Source organism: Melospiza melodia, chromosome 1 (assembly GCF_035770615.1).
Source record: "Melospiza melodia melodia isolate bMelMel2 chromosome 1, bMelMel2.pri, whole genome shotgun sequence".
Classification (NCBI taxonomy): Eukaryota; Metazoa; Chordata; class Aves; order Passeriformes; family Passerellidae; genus Melospiza; species Melospiza melodia.
In genome coordinates this window covers 173,585,041-173,605,349 of record NC_086194.1, presented here as the reverse complement: position 1 = coordinate 173,605,349, position 20,309 = coordinate 173,585,041, and the positions used below count along the sequence as shown (strand labels likewise).

General features: G+C 49.3%; 2 protein-coding genes across 2 annotated transcripts in view; one reads left to right on the top strand and one right to left on the bottom strand.

Annotated features, from left to right (window-relative positions):
- Positions 1-15,901, top strand: part of LOC134431039 (maestro heat-like repeat-containing protein family member 1) — a 28,401-nt gene extending 12,500 nt beyond the window's left edge. The window contains exons 8-10 of the mRNA XM_063179010.1: positions 5,388-5,490; positions 8,433-8,498; positions 15,245-15,901. Of these exons, the coding sequence (XP_063035080.1) occupies positions 5,388-5,490; positions 8,433-8,498; positions 15,245-15,330 (255 nt within the window). The 3' untranslated portion in view covers positions 15,331-15,901. The remainder of the gene's footprint in view (positions 1-5,387; positions 5,491-8,432; positions 8,499-15,244) is intronic.
- A 2,951-nt stretch (positions 15,902-18,852) lies between these two features.
- Positions 18,853-20,309, bottom strand: part of LOC134428593 (ribosome biogenesis protein BOP1-like) — an 88,404-nt gene continuing 86,947 nt past the window's right edge. The window contains exon 16 of the mRNA XM_063175423.1: positions 18,853-19,176. Coding sequence (XP_063031493.1) covers positions 19,023-19,176 — 154 coding nt within the window. The 3' untranslated portion in view covers positions 18,853-19,022. The remainder of the gene's footprint in view (positions 19,177-20,309) is intronic.

Below are 20,309 nucleotides of genomic sequence, written 5' to 3'. Positions count from 1 at the left end.
ACTGGGACATTGGGATATTGGGACATTGGGACATTGGGACACTGGGACACTGGGACACTGGGACATTGGGACACTGGGACACTGGGACACTGGGACACTGGGACATTGGGATATTGGGACACTGGGACACTGGGACACTGGGACATTGGGATATTGGGACATTGGGACATTGGGACACTGGGACATTGGGACACTGGGACACTGGGACATTGGGACATTGGGACACTGGGACATTGGGACACTGGGACATTGGGACACTGGGACACTGGGACACTGGGACATTGGGATATTGGGACATTGGGACATTGGGACATTGGGACACTGGGACACTGGGACACTGGGACATTGGGATATTGGGACACTGGGACACTGGGACATTGGGATATTGGGACACTGGGACACTGGGACACTGGGACATTGGGATATTGGGACATTGGGACATTGGGACACTGGGACATTGGGACACTGGGACATTGGGACACTGGGACATTGGGACATTGGGACATTGGGACATTGGGACATTGGGACACTGGGACACTGGGACACTGGGACATTGGGATATTGGGACATTGGGACATTGGGACACTGGGACACTGGGACACTGGGACATTGGGATATTGGGACACTGGGACACTGGGACACTGGGACATTGGGATATTGGGACATTGGGACATTGGGACACTGGGACATTGGGACACTGGGACACTGGGACATTGGGACATTGGGACACTGGGACATTGGGACACTGGGACATTGGGACACTGGGACACTGGGACACTGGGACATTGGGATATTGGGACACTGGGACACTGGGACATTGGGATATTGGGACATTGGGACACTGGGATATTGGGATATTGGGACACTGGGACACTGGGACACTGGGACATTGGGACACTGGGACACTGGGACACTGGGACATTGGGACATTGGGATATTGGGACACTGGGACACTGGGACACTGGGACATTGGGATATTGGGACATTGGGACATTGGGACACTGGGACATTGGGACACTGGGACATTGGGACACTGGGACATTGGGACATTGGGACATTGGGACACTGGGACATTGGGACATTGGGACATTGGGACATTGGGACATTGGGACACTGGGACACTGGGACACTGGGACATTGGGATATTGGGACATTGGGACATTGGGACACTGGGACATTGGGACACTGGGATATTGGGACATTGGGATATCGGGATATTGGGACATTGGGACATTGGGACACTGGGACATTGGGACATTGGGACATTGGGACATTGGGACACTGGGACACTGGGACATTGGGACACTGGGACATTGGGACATTGGGATATTGGGACATTGGGACATTGGGACATTGGGACATTGGGACATTGGGATATTGGGACATTGGGACACTGGGACATTGGGACATTGGGACATTGGGATATTGGGACATTGGGACATTGGGACATTGGGACACTGGGATATTGGGACATTGGGATATCGGGATATTGGGACATTGGGACATTGGGACAGTGGGATATTGGGACATTGGGACATTGGGACATTGGGACACTGGGACACTGGGACACTGGGACATTGGGACACTGGGACACTGGGACATTGGGACACTGGGACGTTGGGACATTGGGACACTGGGACATTGGGATATTGGGATATTGGGATATTGGGACATTGGGATATTGGGACACTGGGACATTGGGACATTGGGATATTGGGACATTGGGACATTGGGACATTGGGACACTGGGACATTGGGACAGTGGGACACTGGGACACTGGGACACTGGGACACTGGGACATTGGGACAGTGGGATATTGGGATATTGGGACATTGGGACATTGGGACATTGGGACAGTGGGATATTGGGACATTGGGGTATTGGGATATTGGGACAGTGGGATATTGGGACATTGGGATATCGGGACACTGGGACACTGGGACATTGGGACACTGGGATATTGGGACATTGGGATATTGGGACATTGGGACATTGGGACACTGGGACACTGGGACACTGGGACATTGGGACACTGGGACACTGGGACACTGGGACACTGGGACGTTGGGACACTGGGACGTTGGGATATTGGGACATTGGGACATTGGGACACTGGGACACTGGGACACTGGGACGTTGGGATATTGAGACACTGGGATATTGGGACATTGGGACATTGGGACACTGGGACATTGGGACACTGGGATATTGGGATATTGGGACACTGGGACATTGGGACATTGGGACATTGGGACATTGGGACACTGGGACATTGGGACACTGGGACACTGGGACATTGGGACATTGGGACACTGGGACATTGGGACACTGGGATATTGGGACATTGGGACACTGGGACATTGGGATACTGGGATATTGGGATATTGGGATATTGGGATATTGGGATATTGGGACACTGGGACACTGGGACATTGGGATATTGGGACATTGGGACATTGGGACATTGGGACACTGGGACATTGGGACACTGGGACACTGGGACATTGGGACAGTGGGATATTGGGACATTGGGACATTGGGACACTGGGATATTGGGACACTGGGACACTGGGACACTGGGACACTGGGACACTGGGACACTGGGACACTGGGACATTGGGACACTGGGACGTTGGGACACTGGGACACTGGGACATTGGGACATTGGGACACTGGGACACTGGGACACTGGGACGTTGGGACACTGGGACGTTGGGATATTGGGATATTGGGATATTGGGACACTGGGACACTGGGACACTGGGACACTGGGACATTGGGACACTGGGACACTGGGACACTGGGACATTGGGACACTGGGATATTGGGACATTGGGATATTGGGATATTGGGACATTGGGACACTGGGACACTGGGACACTGGGACACTGGGACACTGGGACGTTGGGACACTGGGACACTGGGACATTGGGACACTGGGACACTGGGACATTGGGACATTGGGACACTGGGACACTGGGACACTGGGACGTTGGGACACTGGGACGTTGGGATATTGGGATATTGGGACATTGGGACACTGGGACACTGGGATATTGGGACACTGGGACACTGGGACACTGGGACACTGGGACGTTGGGATATTGAGACACTGGGACACTGGGACATTGGGACACTGGGATATTGGGACACTGGGACATTGGGACATTGGGGCATTGGGACATTGGGGCATTGGGACATTGGGACATTGGGATATTGAGACACTGGGACACTGGGACATTGGGACGTTGGGACATTGGGACATTGGGACACTGGGACATTGGGACATTGGGACACTGGGACATTGGGACACTGGGACATTGGGACATTGGGATATTTGGGACATTGGGACATTGAGACACTGGGACACTGGGACACTGGGACAGTGGGACAGTGGGATATTGGGATATTGGGACACTGGGACACTGGGACACTGGGACATTGGGACATTGGGACATTGGGACATTGGGACACTGGGACATTGGGACATTGGGATATTGGGATATTGGGATATTGGGACATTGGGACACTGGGATATTGGGACATTGGGACATTGGGATATTGGGATATTTGGGACACTGGGACATTGGGACACTGGGACATTGGGACACTGGGACATTGGGACATTGGGACACTGGGACACTGGGACACTGGGACACTGGGACACTGGGACATTGGGACATTGGGATATTGAGACACTGGGACACTGGGACATTGGGACATTGGGACACTGGGACACTGGGACACTGGGACACTGGGACACTGGGACACTGGGACATTGGGACACTGGGACATTGGGACACTGGGACATTGGGACACTGGGACACTGGGACACTGGGACACTGGGACACTGGGACACTGGGACATTGGGACATTGGGATATTGGGATATTGGGATATTGGGACACTGGGACACTGGGACACTGGGACACTGGGACATTGGGACAGTGGGACACTGGGACACTGGGACATTGGGACACTGGGACACTGGGACACTGGGACACTGGGACACTGGGACACTGGGACATTGGGACATTGGGATATTGGGACATTGGGATATTGGGACACTGGGACACTGGGACACTGGGACACTGGGACATTGGGACACTGGGACACTGGGATATTGGGATATTGGGACATTGGGACATTGGGACACTGGGATATTGGGATATTGGGATATTGGGACATTGGGACAGTGGGACACTGGGACACTGGGACACTGGGATATTGGGATATTGGGACACTGGGACACTGGGACACTGGGATATTGGGACATTGGGATATTGGGACATTGGGACACTGGGATTTTGGGACACTGGGACATTGGGACATTGGGACACTGGGACACTGGGATATTGGGATATTGGGACACTGGGACGTTGGGACATTGGGACATTGGGACACTGGGACACTGGGACATTGGGATACTGGGATATTGGGATATTGGGATATTGGGATATTGGGACACTGGGACACTGGGACACTGGGACACTGGGACATTGGGACATTGGGACATTGGGATATTGGGACATTGGGATATTGGGATATTGGGACATTGGGACACTGGGATATTGGGATATTGGGAATGTGGGGATGTGATTACATTGGGATGGGCACACCATGGGGCCTCTGGGTTTTCCCATTCCCCTGCATGGCCAGAGTGTCCCCCATGTCCCATATTCCTACATCCCCCCAGTCCCCTCAGTGTCCCCAGTGTCCCCAACATCCCCAATGTCCCCTATCCTGCAATGTCCCCAGTTATCTCAATGTCCCCGATGTCCCAAATCCCTCAGAATGTCCCCAATGTCCCCTCTGTCCCTACTGTCCCCAATGTCTCCTCAGTTCCAATGTCCCCTCTGTCCCCAATGTCCCCATTGCCCCCAGTGTCTCCTCAGTGTCCCCTCTGCCTCCTCTGGTTCCAGTGTCCCCATTGTCCGTTCTCTCCCCAATGTCCCCAGTGTCCCCTGTGTCCCTCATGTCCCCAGTGTTCCCAACGTCCCCAATATCTCCTCAGTCCCCAGTGTCCCCAATGTCCCCTCTGTCCCCAATGTCCCAATGTCCCCAATGTCCCCATTGCCCCCAGTGTCTCCTCAGTGTCTCCTCTGCCTCCTCTGGTTCCAGTGTCCCCATTGTCCGTTCTCTCCCCAGTGTCCCCAGTGTCCCTCATGTCCCCAATGTCCCCAGTGTCCCCAGTGTCTTCTCAGTCCCCAATGCCCCCACTATCCCCAGTGTCCCCAGTGTCTCCAGTGTCCCCATTGCCCCCAATCTCCCCAATGCCTCCAATGTCCCCAATGTCCCCATTGCCCCCACATCCCCAGTGTCCCCCCAGTGTCCCCCCAGTGTCCCCAGTGTCCCCAGTGTCCCCAGTGTCCCCTGTGTCCCCGCAGATGCGCAGCCACCCCGCGCTGCTGAGCCGCCTCATCTCCACCAACCTCTTCTACTTCAAGAGCCCCTGGCGGGAGCTGCGGGCGGCGGCGGCCATGTTCATCGGTGAGGCACGGGGACACCGCGGCGGTGGCCTTTGTCACCTGGGGGTGGCATCGGTCCCGGGCGTCCCCAGGGGGGTTTGGGCTGGTTCTGGGTGGTTTTAGGACATTCTGGGGGGATTTTGGGTCCCCGGTGACCCCAAACGTGTCCCCTGTTGGACTCAGATTTCTGTCCCCCTTGGTGTCACCGCGGTGGTGGCCTTTGTCACCTGGAGGTGGCATCGCTCCTGGGCGTCCCCAGGGGGTTTGGGCTGGATCTGGGTGGTTTTGGGTCATTTCTGGGCTAATTCTGAAAGTTTTGGGGTCCCTGGTGACCCCAATCTTGTCCCCAGGTGAACTGCTCTCCCTGGGGTCACCACAGTGGTGGCCTTTGTCACCGGGGGTGGCATCGCTCCTGGGTGTCCCCAGGGGGTTTGGGCTGGTTCTGGGTGGTTTTGGGTCATTTCTGGGGGGATTTTGGGGTCCGCGGTGACCCCAGTCTTGTCCCCTGTTGGACTCAGATTTCTGTCCCCCTTGGTGTCACCACAGTGGTGGCCTTTGTCACCAGGAGGTGGCATCGGCCCTGGAGATCCCCAAGGGGTTTTGGGGCCGGTTTTGGTTGTTTTGGACGATCTTGGATGGTTTTTGAGGGAATTTTGAAAGTTTTGGGGTCCCTGGTGACCCCAGTCTTGTCCCCAGGTGGACTGCTCTCCCTGGGGACACCGCGGTGGTGGCCTTTGTCACCTGGGGGTGGCATCAGTCCTGGGCATCTCCAAGGGGGTTTGGGGCTGGTTCTGGGTGGTTTTGGGTCATTTCTGGGGTAATTCTGAAAGTTTTGGGGTCCCTGGGGACCCCAGTCTTGTCCCCAGGTGGACTGCTCTCCTTGGGGACACCACAGTGGTGGCCTTTGTCACTGGGGGTGGCATCGCTCCTGCAGGTCCCCAAGGGGTTTTTGGGCTGGTTTTGGTTGTTTTGGGGTGATTTTTGGGGATTTGGTGCTCCCTGGTTGACCTCAGTCCTGTCCCCAGCCAGTCCTTGGCGTTGTCCCCCATTTTGGTCACCGTGGTGGCCTTTGTCACCAGGAGGTGACATCAACTCTGGGTGTCCCCAAGGGGGTTTGGGCTCATTCTGTGTGGTTTTGGATCAGTTTTGGGGTAATTCTGAGGGACCCCAGTCTTGTCCCCTGGTTCTGTCACCTCTTGGAATCGCAATGGTGGCCTTTGTCACCAGGAGGTGACATCAACCCTGGGTGTCCCCAAGAGGGTTTGGGCTGGGTTTTGGTGGTTTTAGGGCATTCTGGGGACATTTTGGGGTCCCTGGTGATCCCAAACTTGCCCTGGTAGACTCAGGTCCCCGTGCCCCTTGGTGTCACCACAGTGGTGGCCTTTGTCACCAGGAGGTGGCATCAGCCCTGAAGGTCCCCGAGGGTTTTTTGGGCTGGTTTTGGTTGTTTTGGGGTGATCCTGGATGGTTTTGGGGGCAGTTTTGAAGATTTTGGAGTCCCCGATGAGCCCAAACTTGTTCCCAGCTGGTCTCTGGTTCTGTCAACTCTTGGGGTCCCAGGGGTGGCCTTTGTCACCAAGGGGTGACATCGCTCCTGGAGGATCCCATGGGGATTTTAGGTGGGGTTTTGTTCTTTGGGTGATTTTGGGGGTAATTCAGAAGCTTCTGGGGCCTCTGGTGACCACAATCTTATCCCCAGCTGCACTCAGCTCCCCGTGCCCCTTGATGTCACCACAGTGGTGGCTTTTGTCACCAGGGATGGCATTAGCTCTGGAGGTCACCAAGGGTTTTTTGGTTTGGTTTTGGTTGTTTTGGGGTGATCCTGGATGGTTTTTGAGGGAATTTTGAAGGTTTTGGAGTCCCTGGTGATCCCAAACTTGTCCCCTGGTAGACTCGGGGCTCTCCTCCTTGGTGTCACCACAGTGGTGGCTTTTGTCACCAGGAGGTGGCATCAACCCTGAAGGTCCCCGAGGGTTTTTTGGGCTGGTTTTGGTTGTTTTGGGGTGATCCTGGATGGTTTTTGAGGTAATTTTAACGATTTTGGGGTCCCTGGTGATCCCAAACTTGCCCTGGTAGACTCGGGGCTCTCCTCCTTGGTGTCACCACAGTGGTGGCTTTTGTCACCAGGAGGTGGCATCAGCCCTGAAGGTCCCCGAGGGTTTTTTGGGCTGGTTTTGGTTGTTTTGGGGTGATCCTGGATGGTTTTGGGGGCAGTTTTGAAGATTTTGGAGTCCCTGGTGACCCCAGTCTTGTCCCCAGGTGGACTGCTCTCCTTGGGGACACCATTGTGGCCTTTGTCACCAGGGGTGACATCGGTCCTGCAGGTCCCCAAGGGGGTTTTGGGCCGGTTTTGGTTGTTTTGGGGTGATCCTGGATGGTTTTTGAGGGAATTTTGGAGGTTTTGGAGTCCCTGGTGACCCTGATCTTGTCTCCAAGCAGACCCTGGTCCTGTCACCTCTTGGGGTCACAGTGGTGGCTTTTGTCACCTGGAGGTGACATTGGCCTTGGAGGTCCCCGAGGGGGTTTTGGGCTGTTTTGGGCTGTTTTAGGTGATCCTGGATGGTTTTTGAGAGGATTTTGGAGGTTTTGGAGTCCCTGGTGACCCCAAACTTGTCTCCTGGTCCTGTCACCTCTTGTGGTCCCAGGGGTGGCTTTTGTCACCAGGAGGTGACATCGGCCCTGGAGGTCCCTGAGGGGGTTTGGGCTGCTTTTGGGTGATTTTTGGGGTGAATTTGGAGTTTTGGGGGTCTCTGGTGACCCCAGTCTTGTCCCATGGTGGACTCAGGTCCTGTCACCTCTTGGGGGTCACCACAGGGGTGGCTTTTGTCACCAGGAGGTGACATCGCTCCTGGGGGTTTTGTGCTGGTTTTCCTCAGTTTTGGGATATTTTGATGGGGTTTTTTTTGGGGTAATTTTGGGGTTTTTAGGGAATGTTCCAGTCCCTGATCCCGAAATTCCCTGCAGGGTTCCTGGTGCTCCACATGGACGAGGAGCAGGGCCAGCAGGTGGACCTGGACCAGCTCATCTCTGGTCAGTGGGAATTCCCAAATTCCCGGATTTCCAAATCACCAAAATCACAAATTCCTGAATCCCTGAATTCCCAAATTCCCAAATTGCCGAATTCCCCAATTTCCAAATCCCCAAATTCACAAATCCCTGAATTCCCAAAGTCCTGAATTCCTGAATTCCCAAATTCCCGAATTCCCAAATCCCTGAATTCCTGAATTCCCAAATTCCCAAATTGCCGAATTCCCCAATTTCCAAATCCCCAAATTCACAAATCCCTGAATTCCCAAAGTCCTGAATTCCTGAATTCCCAAATTCCCGAATTCCCAAATCCCTGAATTCCTGAATTCCCAAATTCCCAAATTCCTGGATTTCCAAATCACCAAAATCACAAATTCCTGAATCCCCGAATTCCCGAATTCCCCAATTTCCGAATTTCCAAATCCCCAAATTCCTGAATGCCCAAATTCCTGAATCCCCGAATTTCCAAATTCCTGAATTCCTGAATTCCCAAATTCCCAAATTCCTGAATTCCCAAATTCCCAAATTCCTGAATTCCCAAATCCCTGAATTCCTGAATTTCCAAATCCCTGAATTCCTGAATTTTTGAATTCCCAAATCCCCGAATCCCTGAATTCCCAAATTCCCAAATTCCTGAATTCCCAAATTCCCAAATTCCCGGATTTCCAAATCACCAAAATCACAAATTCCTGAATCCCTGAATCCCTGAATTCCCAAATTCCCGAATTCCCAAATTCCCCAATTTCCGAATTTCCAAATCCCCAAATTCCTGAATGCCCGAATTCCTGAATCCCCGAATTTCCAAATTCCTGAATTCCTGAATTTCCAAATTCCCAAATCCTTGAATTCCCAAATTCCCGAATTCCTGAATTTCCAAAATCCCAAATCTCTGAATTCATGAATTCCCAAATCCCCTAATTTCCACATTTCCAAACTCCCGAATTCCTGAACCCCTGAATTCCCAAATTTCCAAATTCCCGAATTCCTGAATTCCCAAATTCCCAAATCCTTGAATTCCCAAATTCTCAAATCCCTGAATTCCTAAATTCCCGAATTCCCAACTTCTAAGGAAAAAAAAACATCTACATTTTGTAGGACCTGAACTTCAATTTTTGGGGAACATCCTGTGGTTTTAGGGCCAAATTCCTCATTCTTAGGGAAGAAAATCCCATTTTTCAGGCCAAAATCCCTCATTTTTAGGGAGAAAAATCCCATTATTGGTGGGAAAAATAATTCCATTTTTCAGGCCAAAATTCCTCATTCTTAGCGAGAAAAAAATCCCATTTTTAGGGGAAAGAATGCCATTTTTTCAGTCAAAAAATTCTTCATTTTTAGGGAAAAAATTCCCATTTTTCAGGCCAAAATTCCTCATTTTAGGGGGAAAAAATTCCCATTTTTAAGGGAAAAAGATCTCATTTTTCAGGCCAAAATTCCTCATTTGTAGGCCAAACAAATCCTGGTTTTAGGGGGGAAAAATCCCATTTTTCACATGAAATTTCCTCATTTTTACGGAGAAAAATCCCATTTTTAGGGAAAAAAAATCCCATTTTTAGGGACAAATTCCCATTTTCAGGCGAAAAATCTTCATTTTTTAGGGGAAAAAAATCCCATTTTCCAGGTCAAAATTCCTCATTTTTAGGGAGCAAAACCCAATTTTAGGGGGGAAAGTCCCATGCTCAGGCCAAAATTCCTCATTCTTAACGAGAAAAAATTCCCACTTTTTGGGGAAAAATGCCCATTTTTCAGGCCAAAATTCTTCCTTTTTAGGGGGAAAAATCCCATTTTTAGGGGAAAAAAATCCCTGAATTTTAGGAAAAAAATTTCCCATTTTTAGGGGAAAAAAATTCCCAATTTTAGGGAAAAATCCCCCCAATTTTTAGGAAAATAAATCCCATTTTTAGGGACAAAAAATCCCATTTTCCGCCCTGCTGGCTCCCTGGCACGGGGATGATCTCACTTTTCTGGATTTTCGGGATTTTTTCCCCTCTCAGCTCTGAAATCCCATTTGCAGGGCAAAATTCTCCATTTTTAGGGGAAAAAAATCCAATTTTTAGGAAAAAACATGCCCATTTTTAGGGGGAAAAATCCCAATTTTTATGAAAAGAACTCCCATTTTCAGGGGGGAAAAATCTCATTCTTTCAGACCCAAATTGCTCATTTTTAGGGGGGAAAATTTCCCATTTATAGGGAAAAAAACCCCCCTCATTTTAGTGAGAAAAAATTCCCCTTTTTAAGGGGAAAAATCCACATTTTTAGGGAAAAAAATCCCATTTTTAGGGGAAAAAAAATCACATTTTTCAGGCTAAAATTCTTCATTTTTATGGAAAAAATTCCCATTAATAGGGGAAAAAATTCCCATTTTTAGGGGAACCAAAACCTATTTTTAAGGGGAAATAAAATCTATTTTTAGGGACAAAAATTCCCATTTTCCGCCCTGCTGGCTCCCTGGCACGGGGATGATCTCACTTTTCTGGATTTTCGGGATTTTTTCCCCTCTCAGCTCTGAAATCCCATTTGCAGGGCAAAATTCTCCATTTTTAGGGGAAAAAAATCCCATTTTTAGGAAAAAACATGCCCATTTTTAGGGGGAAAAAATCCCAATTTTTATGAAAAGAACTCCCATTTTCAGGGGGAAAAAATCTCTTTCTTTCAGACCCAAATTGCTCATTTTTAGGGGGAAAAATTTCCCATTTATAGGGAAAAAAACCCCTCATTTTAGTGAGAAAAAATTCCCATTTTTAAGGGGAAAAATCCACATTTTTAGGGAAAAAAATCCCATTTTTAGGGGAAAAAATCACATTTTTCAGGCTAAAATTCTTCATTTTTATGGAAAAAATTCCCATTAATAGGGGAAAGAATTCCCATTTTTAGGGGAACCAAAACCTATTTTTAAGGGGAAATAAAATCCCATTTTTAGGAACAAAAAATCCCATTTTCCGCCCTGCTGGCTCCCTGGCACGGGGATGATCTCACTTTTCTGGATTTTCGGGATTTTTTCCCCTCTCAGCTCTGAAATCCCATTTGCAGGGCAAAATTCTCCGTTTTTAGGGGAAAAAACCCCATTTTTATGGAAAAACAAAATCCCATTTTCCAGGCCAAAATTTCTCATTTTTACAGAAAACAATTCCCATTTCTCAGGCCAAAAATCCTCACTTTTAGGAGAAAAATTGCCATTTTAAGGGGGAAAAAAACTTTAATTTCTAGGTAAAAAAGTAATCCCATTTTTAGGGGAAAAAATCCAATTTTTAGGAAAAAACATTCCCATTTTTAGGGGGAAAAAATCCCAATTTTTATGAAAAGAACTCCCATTTTCAGGGGGGAAAAAATCTCATTCTTTCAGACCCAAATTGCTCATTTTTAGGGGGGAAAATTTCCCATTTATAGGGAAAAAACCCCTCATTTTAGTGAGAAAAAATTCCCATTTTTAAGGGGAAAAATCCACATTTTTAGGGAAAAAAATCCCATTTTTAGGGGAAAAAAAATCACATTTTTCAGACTAAAATTCTTCATTTTTATGGAAAAAATTCCCATTAATAGGGGAAAAAATTCCCATTTTTAGGGGAACCAAAACCTATTTTTAAGGGGAAATAAAATCCCATTTTTAGGGACAAAAATCCCATTTCCAGCCCTGCTGGCTCCCTGGCATGGGGATGATCTCACTTTTCTGAATTTTTGGGATTTTTTCCCCTCTCAGCTCTGAAATCCCATTTGCAGGGCAAAATTCTCCATTTTTAGGGGAAAAAATCCCATTTTTAGGGACAAAAATCCCATTTTCCGCCCTGCTGGCTCGCTGGCACGGGGGTGATCTCACTTTTCTGGATTTTCGGGATTTTTTCCCCTCTCAGCTCTGAGCTCATCCCGTGGAGCCGAGCCCGGAAAATTCCCGACCTTTCCAAGGCAGCCGCAGAAAACTCTAAAAAAGGGAAAAATTCCATTTTGCAGCGGCTCCGAGCGCCCTGCCGGGAGAAACGGGGGGAGAGGAACTCGCCCGGAATTCCGGGGATTTTGGGGATCCCGGGGAGGCTCCGATCCCGAAAAATGGGGGATAAACAAGGAAAAAAACTTGGAAAAAAACCCGTTTAATTTTAATTTTTTTGGGATCATCCCAAGCTTTTATTTTTAATTATTTTTTTGGGGGGGATCACCCAGAACCTTTCATTTCAATTTTAGGGGTTTTTGGGATCATCCCAAACATTTAATTTTAATTCTTTTGGGATCATCCCAAACTTTTCCTTTTTTTTTTTCTTTATTTTTGTTTTGGGATCATCCAGAGCCTCTCAATTTAATTTTAGCCTTTTTGGGATCGTCTCAAACATTTAATTTTAATTTTTTGGAATCATTCCAAACATTTCCTTTAAATTATTTTTGGGATCATCCCAAGCTTTTATTTTTAATTTTTTTTTTTTTTTTTTATCATCCCGAGCCTTTCCTTTTAATTTTAGAGTTTTTTGGGATCATCACAAACATTTAGTTTTAATTTTAATATTTTGGGATCATCCCAAGCTTTTATGTTTAATTATTTTTTTGGGGATCACCCAGAACCTTTCATTTCAATTTTAAGGGTTTTTTGGGATCGTCCCAAACATTTAATTTTTGGGTTTTTGGGATCATCCCAAGCCTTTCCTTTAAATTTTAGGGGTTTTGGGATCATCCCAAACATTTAGTTTTAATTTTTTAGGATCATTCCAAACTTTTAATTTTAATTTTTTGGGTTCATGTTGAACCTTTCCATTTTCTTTTTAGGCTTTTTGGGATTTTAATTTTTTAGGATCATCCCAAACTTTTAATTTTAATTTTTTGGGATAATCTCAACCTTTTAATTTGGAAATTTTTTGGGGATTTCATCCAGAGCCTTTCCTTTTAATTTTAGGGGGTTTTGGGATCATCCCAACCATTTAATTTTAATTTTTTAGGATCATCCCAAACTTTTAGCTTTAATTTTTTGGAATCACCTACAGCCTTTCCTTTTAATTTTAGGATTTTTTGAGATAATCCCAAATGTTTACTTTTAATTTTTTAGGGATCATCCAGAGCCTTTCCTTTTAATTTTAGGGGGTTTTGGGATCATCCCAACCATTTAATTTTTTTTTTTATCATCCCAGGCTTTTGCTTTGAATTTCTTGGGATCATCCGGAGCCTCTCCTTTTAATTTTAGGGGTTTTGGCATCACCCCAAACATTCAATTTTAATCCTTTGGGATCATCACAATCCAATTAATTGTTGGGATCATCACAATCCAATGAATCCAATCCTGATCCTGATCCTGACTCCAATCCCGACTCCAGTCTGGACCTTGGTCCTGACCCTGATCCTGATTTGATCCTGATCCAATCCTGACCCCAATCCTGATCCCGATCCCAATCCCAGTCCCAGCCCTGATCCTGATCCCGATCCCAATCCCAATCCTGAGATCCTGATCCTGATCCTGATCCCGATCCCAATCCCGATCCCAGTCCTGAGATCCTGATCCTGATCCTGATCCTGATCCTGATCCCAATCCCAGTCCTGAGATCCTGATCCTGATCCTGATCCTGATCCTGATCCCAATCCCAATCCCAATCCTAAAATCCTGATCCCGATCCTGATCCCGATCCCAATCCCAATCCTGAGATCCTGATCCCGATCCTGATCCCGATCCCAATCCCAATCCCAATCCCAGTCCCAGCCCTGATCGCGATCTCGATCCCAATCCTGATCTTGATCCTGATCCCGATCCTGATCCTGACTCCAATCCTGACCCCAATTCCGATCCTGATCCCGATCCCAATCTCAATCCAAATTCTGATCCTGATCCTGACCCCAATCCTGATCCTGACTCCAATCCCAATCCCAATGCTGGTCCCGATCCCAATCTTAACCCAAATTCTGATCCCGATCCCAATCCTGATCCCAATCCCAATCCCAATCCCAATCCTGATCCCAATCCTGAGATCCTGATCCCAATCCTGATCCCAATCCTGATCCTGATCCCAATCCCAGCCCTGATCCTGATCTCGATCCCAATCCCAATCTTGATCCTGATCCCGATCCTAATCCTGATCCCAATCCAAATCCTGATCCCAATCCTGACCCCAATTCTGGTCCTAATCCCAATCCTGATTCTGGTGCTGACTCCAATCCCAATCCCAATCCCAATCCTGGTCCTGATCCCAATCCTGACCCCAATCCTGACCCCAATCTCAATCCTCCTGATCCCGATCCCGATCCTGATTCCAATCCCAGTCTGGATCCTTATCTTGATCCTGAACCCAATCCCAGTCCTGATCCTGACCCCAATCCTGATCCCAATCCTGATCCAATCCTGATCCTGATCCTGATCCCAATCCTGATTCTGATCCTGATCCTGATCCCAGTTCTGATTCTGATCCTGATCCTGATCCCAATCCTGATCCTGATCCTGATCCTGATCCTGATCCTGATCCCAGTTCTCATTCTGATCCTGACTCCAATCCTGATCCCAATCCTGATCTCAATCCCAATCCTGACCCTGATCCCCATCCTAATCCTGACTCCAATCCTGATCCTGATCCTCCTAATCCTGATCCCGATTCTGATTCTGATTCTGATTCTGATTCTGATTCTGATTCTGATTCTGATTCTGATTCTGATCCTGATCCCAATCCAATCCCAATCCCGATCCCGATCCCGATCCTGATCCTGACCCCAATCGCAATCCTGATCCAGAGATGCTGATCCCAATCCTGACTCCAGTCCCAGTCCAGATCCCGATCCCGTCTCTGCCGTTCCAGCCCTGCAGCTGCTGCTCAAGGATCCGGTTCCAGCCGTGAGGGTCAAGGTGGCCGAAACCCTGGGACGCCTCGTCCGCCTCCTCTGAATCCCAGAATTCCCAAAAATTCCCAAAATTCCCGGGAATTCCCAGCTCCGACACCCGGGGACTCCTCATCTGCCTCCTCTGAATCCTGGAATTCCCAAAAGTTCCAAGGAATTCCCAGCTCCGAGACCCTGGGAATCCTCATCTGCCTCCTCTGAATCCCGGAATTCCTGGGAATTCCCGGCTCCAAGACCCTGGGACTCCTCATCTGCCTCCTCTGAATCCTGAAATTCCCCAAAATTCCCAGGAATTCCTGGAATTCTCAAAATTCCCAGGAATTCCCAGCTCCGAGACCCTGGGACGCCTCATCTGCCTCCTCTGCATCCCAGAATTCCCGGGAATTCCCAGCTCCGCTCAGCAATACCCCGGGGGATCCCAATCCATGGGAAAAGTCTTCCATCACCTCCGTCCTCGGGGACAAAAAAAGTGGGAAAACGACCGGAATTCGGGATGGGATCCATTCCCAGCCCTCCAACCCCCATCCCTCTCTGCTGCTTCCCGGTGGGTAACGGGATCCAATTCCCAAAATTCCCACCTGGAATTCCCACCTGGAATTCCCCCCTGTACAGAGACCCATTTTTAAATAAAGCTTTTGGCTCCCGGATTTTGGCTCTCTGGAATTTTGGGGTTGCTCAGGATTTGGGGGGTGGGGAGGGGGGGGATCCCCCCGGTGTCTCCGTGGGGATGATCCAGGGGCTCCTCCCGGCCTCTCATCCACAGGGAAGGAAAACCCTGGAATTTCCCGGCTGCTCCTGCCCCGATTCTGTCCCACCTCCGGCTTTACCTTTGGGATCCTGGTCCAGATCCCATTCCAGATTCCCATTCCAGATTCCCATTCCAGGTCACATCCCAGATCACATTCCAGATTCCCATTCCAGATCCCATTCCAGGTCCCATTCCAGATTCCCATTCCAGATTCCCATTCCAGATCACATTCCAGATCCTATTTCAGATCTAATTCCAAATCCTTTTCCAGACCCAATTCCCAATTCAGTTCCAGCTCCTCTCCCAGATCCAATTCCAGGTCCCATTCCAGTTCCTATCCCAGACCCAATTCCAGATCTTTTTCCAGACCCAATTCCAGATCCCATCCCAGTTGTTATTCCAGATCCCATTTCTGATCCCATTCCAGATCCCATTCCAGGTCTCCTTCCAAGTCCTATTCCACATCCCAATCCAGTTCCTATTCCAGGTCCTCTCAGAGATCCTTTTCCAGGTCGCATTCCAGATGCTATTCCGGATCCCATCCCAGTTCCTATTCCATATCACATTCCAAATCCCATTCCAGATCCTTTCCCAGATCCCATTCCAGATCCCATTCCAGGTCCCATCCCAGATCCTATTCCTGGTCCCATTCCAGTTCCTATTCCAAATCCCATTCCAGATCCTTTCCTAGATCCCATTCCAGCTCCCATTCCAGATGATTTTCCAGACCCAATTCCTGGTCCCATTCCAGATCCTATCCCACATCCCATCCCAGACCAAATTCCACATCCTGTTCCAGTTCCTATTCCAGCTCCCATTCCAGTTCCCATTCCAGATCCTTTTCCAGATCCCATGCCACATCTCATTCTAGTTCTTATTCCAGATCCTTTCCCAGACCAAATTCCACATCCAATTCCAGATCCTACCCCAGATCCCAAATTCCAAATCCCATTCCAGATCCTTTTCCAAGTCCCATTCAAAATTCTATTCCAGATCCCATTCCAGACCCAATTCCACGTCAATTCTAGATCCTTCTCCAGATCCTATTCCAGTTCCTATTCCAAACCCTTTTCCAGGTCCCATTCCAGGTCCTGTTCCAGATCTCATTCCAGGTACCTTTCCAGGTCCTGCTCCATTCCCTGGCTTCTTTTCCTGGGATAAATCAGATCCAGGGAATCTCATCCTCTGTTCTGGTCACTTCCAGCTTTTCCATTAGGATCCTGCTCCAGATCCTGTCCAAAACCCCATCCCAGATCCTACTCCAAATCCTATCCCAGATCCCGTTCCATGCAAAAAAAGCTTTTCATGTTTCCAGTGGATCCTGGGAATTCTGCATGTTGGGAATGTGGGGGTGGGATTGGGATATTTGGGAATGTGGGGATGGGGACATCGAGGAGATGTGGGAATGTGGGGATGGGGATGGGGACACTGAGGGATGTGGGAATGGGAATATTGGGGAATTCAGGACAAAAAGAGCCCAGAATTGTATCCAAAAAAGCCTTTTCTGAGCCCTGGGAATGGGAATTCCAATGGTGGCGAATCCTGGTGGATCCTGTTGGGAATGCCAGGTGTGGGGAAGGTTCGGATGGGAATATTGAGGGATGTGAGAATGGGAATATTGGGGAATTCAGGACACAAAGAGTCTGGAATTGTATCCCAAAAAATCCTCCCATGAGCCCTGGGAATTCTGATCCTGGTGGATCCCTACGTGTAGGGAATGTGGGGGTGGGATTGGCGTGGGGATCCTCGGGAGTGTGGGAATTGGGATGGGAATATTGAGGGATGTGGGAATGGGAATATTGGGGAATTCGGGGCACAAAGATCCTGGAATTGTATCCCAAAAAATCCTTTACTGAGTGCTAGGAATTCCAACTGTGGTGGATCCCAGTGGATCCCATTGGATTTCCGTGGTGTGGGGAATGTGGGGGTGGGGCTGGGGCACACCCAGGGGATGAGGGAATGGGAACATTGGGGAATTCAGGGCATGAAGATCCTGGAATTGTATCCCAAAAAATCCTCCCATGAGCCCTGGGAATTCTGATCCTGGTGGATCCCTACGTGTAGGGAATGTGAGGGTGGGATTGGGATCCTCAGGAATGTGGGAATTGGAATGTGAATGGGGGCACTGAGGGATGTGGGAATGGGAATATTGGGGAACTCAGGACAAACAGAGCCTGGAATTGTATCCCAAAAAAGCCTTCACTGAGCCCTGGGAATGGGAATTCCAATGGTGGCGGATCCTGGTGGATCCTGTTGGGAATGTCAGGAGTGGGGAAGGCGGGGATGGGACTGGGGACACTGAGGGGTGTGGGGATGGGGATGTTGCGGACACTTAGAAACCGAGGACACACAGAGCCTGGAATTGTATCCAAAAAATTTTTTGCTTTATTGAGCACGGGGAGTTCCAAAGGCAGCGGATCCCTGCAGATCCCTGTGGGAAGGTCAGCTGGGGAGGCACACGGTGCCATTGGAGAAGCGCCAGGGATCCCTCTGGATCCAGCCGGATCCCACCGGGTCCCTGTGGATCAGGGGGAGAGGCACAGGGTGCCATCGGCACCCGAGGGAAAGAGCCAGGGCTGCTGGGGCTGGATCCAGGTGGAACCCTGAGGATCTCACTGGAACCCTGGTGGATCCCGGTGGATCCCAGTGGATCCATCGTGTGTAGAGTCACACGGTGCCATCAGCACCCAAGGAGAAGAGCCAGGGCTGCTGGGGTTGGATCCAGGTGGAACCCAGGTGGATCCCAGGTGGATCCCTGAGGACCCCTGTGGATCCAGGTGGATCCCACTGGATCAGGTGTAGAGGCAGAGGAGTCGTCAGCTCCTGAGGAGAAGAGCCAGGGCTGCTGGGGGTGGATCCAGGTGGATCCCTGAGGATCACACTGGAACCCTGGAGGATCCCAGTGGAACCCTGAGGATCTCACTGGAACCCCGGTGGATCCCAGTGGATCTCGATGGGGATCCAGGTGGATCCCATTGGATCCCGTTGGATCAGGTGTAGAGTCTGACGGTTCCGTCGGCCCCCGAGGAGAAGATCCAGGGCTGCTGGGGGTGGAAGGCGACGTCGAGCACGCCGAGGTCCAGGGTGGGCGCGTGGCCCTTGAGCACCTTGAGCGGCACCAGCAGCGCGTTCTGCAGCAGGTCACTGCCACGGGGAGAGGGAACAAGGGGGAAAAACGGGAATGATGGCACCGGAATGGGAATTGTCTCAGTGGGAATGGGAGTTCTGACAGTGGGGATGGGAATTCTGACACTGGGAATGGGAATTGTCTCAATGGAAACGGGAATTCTGACACTGGGAATGGGAATTGTCTCAATGGAAACGGGAATTCTGACACCGGAATGGGAATTCTGACTGTGGGGATGGGAATGATGGGAGCAGGGATGGGAATTCTCACACTGGGAATGGGAATTGTGACACTGGGAGGAAGTGGGGATGGGAATTCCAGGAGTGGGATTCTTACAGCAGGAATAGGAATACTCATAGCGGGAATGGGAATTCTGACACTGGAAATGGGAATTCTCACAGCAGGAACGGGAACTCCGGGAGTGGCAATGGGAATTATGGAAGTGGGAATGACAATTCTGACACCGGGAATGGGAATTCTGGGAGCGGGAATGGGAATTCTGGGAGCAGGAATGAGAATTCTCACACTGGGAATAGGAATTCTGGAAGGGGGAATGGGAATTCCAGGAGAAGGAATGGAAATTCTGGGAATGGGAGTGGGAATTCTCACACTGGGAAGGGAAATTCTCAGAGTGTGAATGAGAACTCTAGCACGGAGAATGGGAATTCTGGGAGCAGGAATTGGGAATTCTGACAGTGGGGATGGGAATTCTGGGAATGGGAATAGGAATTCTCACAGCAGGAATGGGAATTCTGACAGTGGGGATGGAAATTCTGGAAGGGGGAATGGGAATTCTTGGAGTGGGAATGGGAATTCTCAGACTGGGAATGGGAATTCTCACATTGGCAATGGGAATTCCGGAAGGGGAATCTTGTCCTGGGTATCTTTGGGATCTAATCCCAGATATCTCCAGGATTCCCAACAGCTGCCCCGAAAATGCTGCTGCCACCCCAAGAACCCGAAAGGGAAGGATCTGATCCCATGAACACCATAAACAAATCCCATAATCCCACGAATCCCGTAAATCCCACAAATCCTTTTGAATAAATCTCATAATTCCCACAAATCCCATAATTCCCATGAATCCCATTAAATCCTGCCAATCCAATAGATTCCACAAATCCCATAAATAAATCCTATCAACTCCATC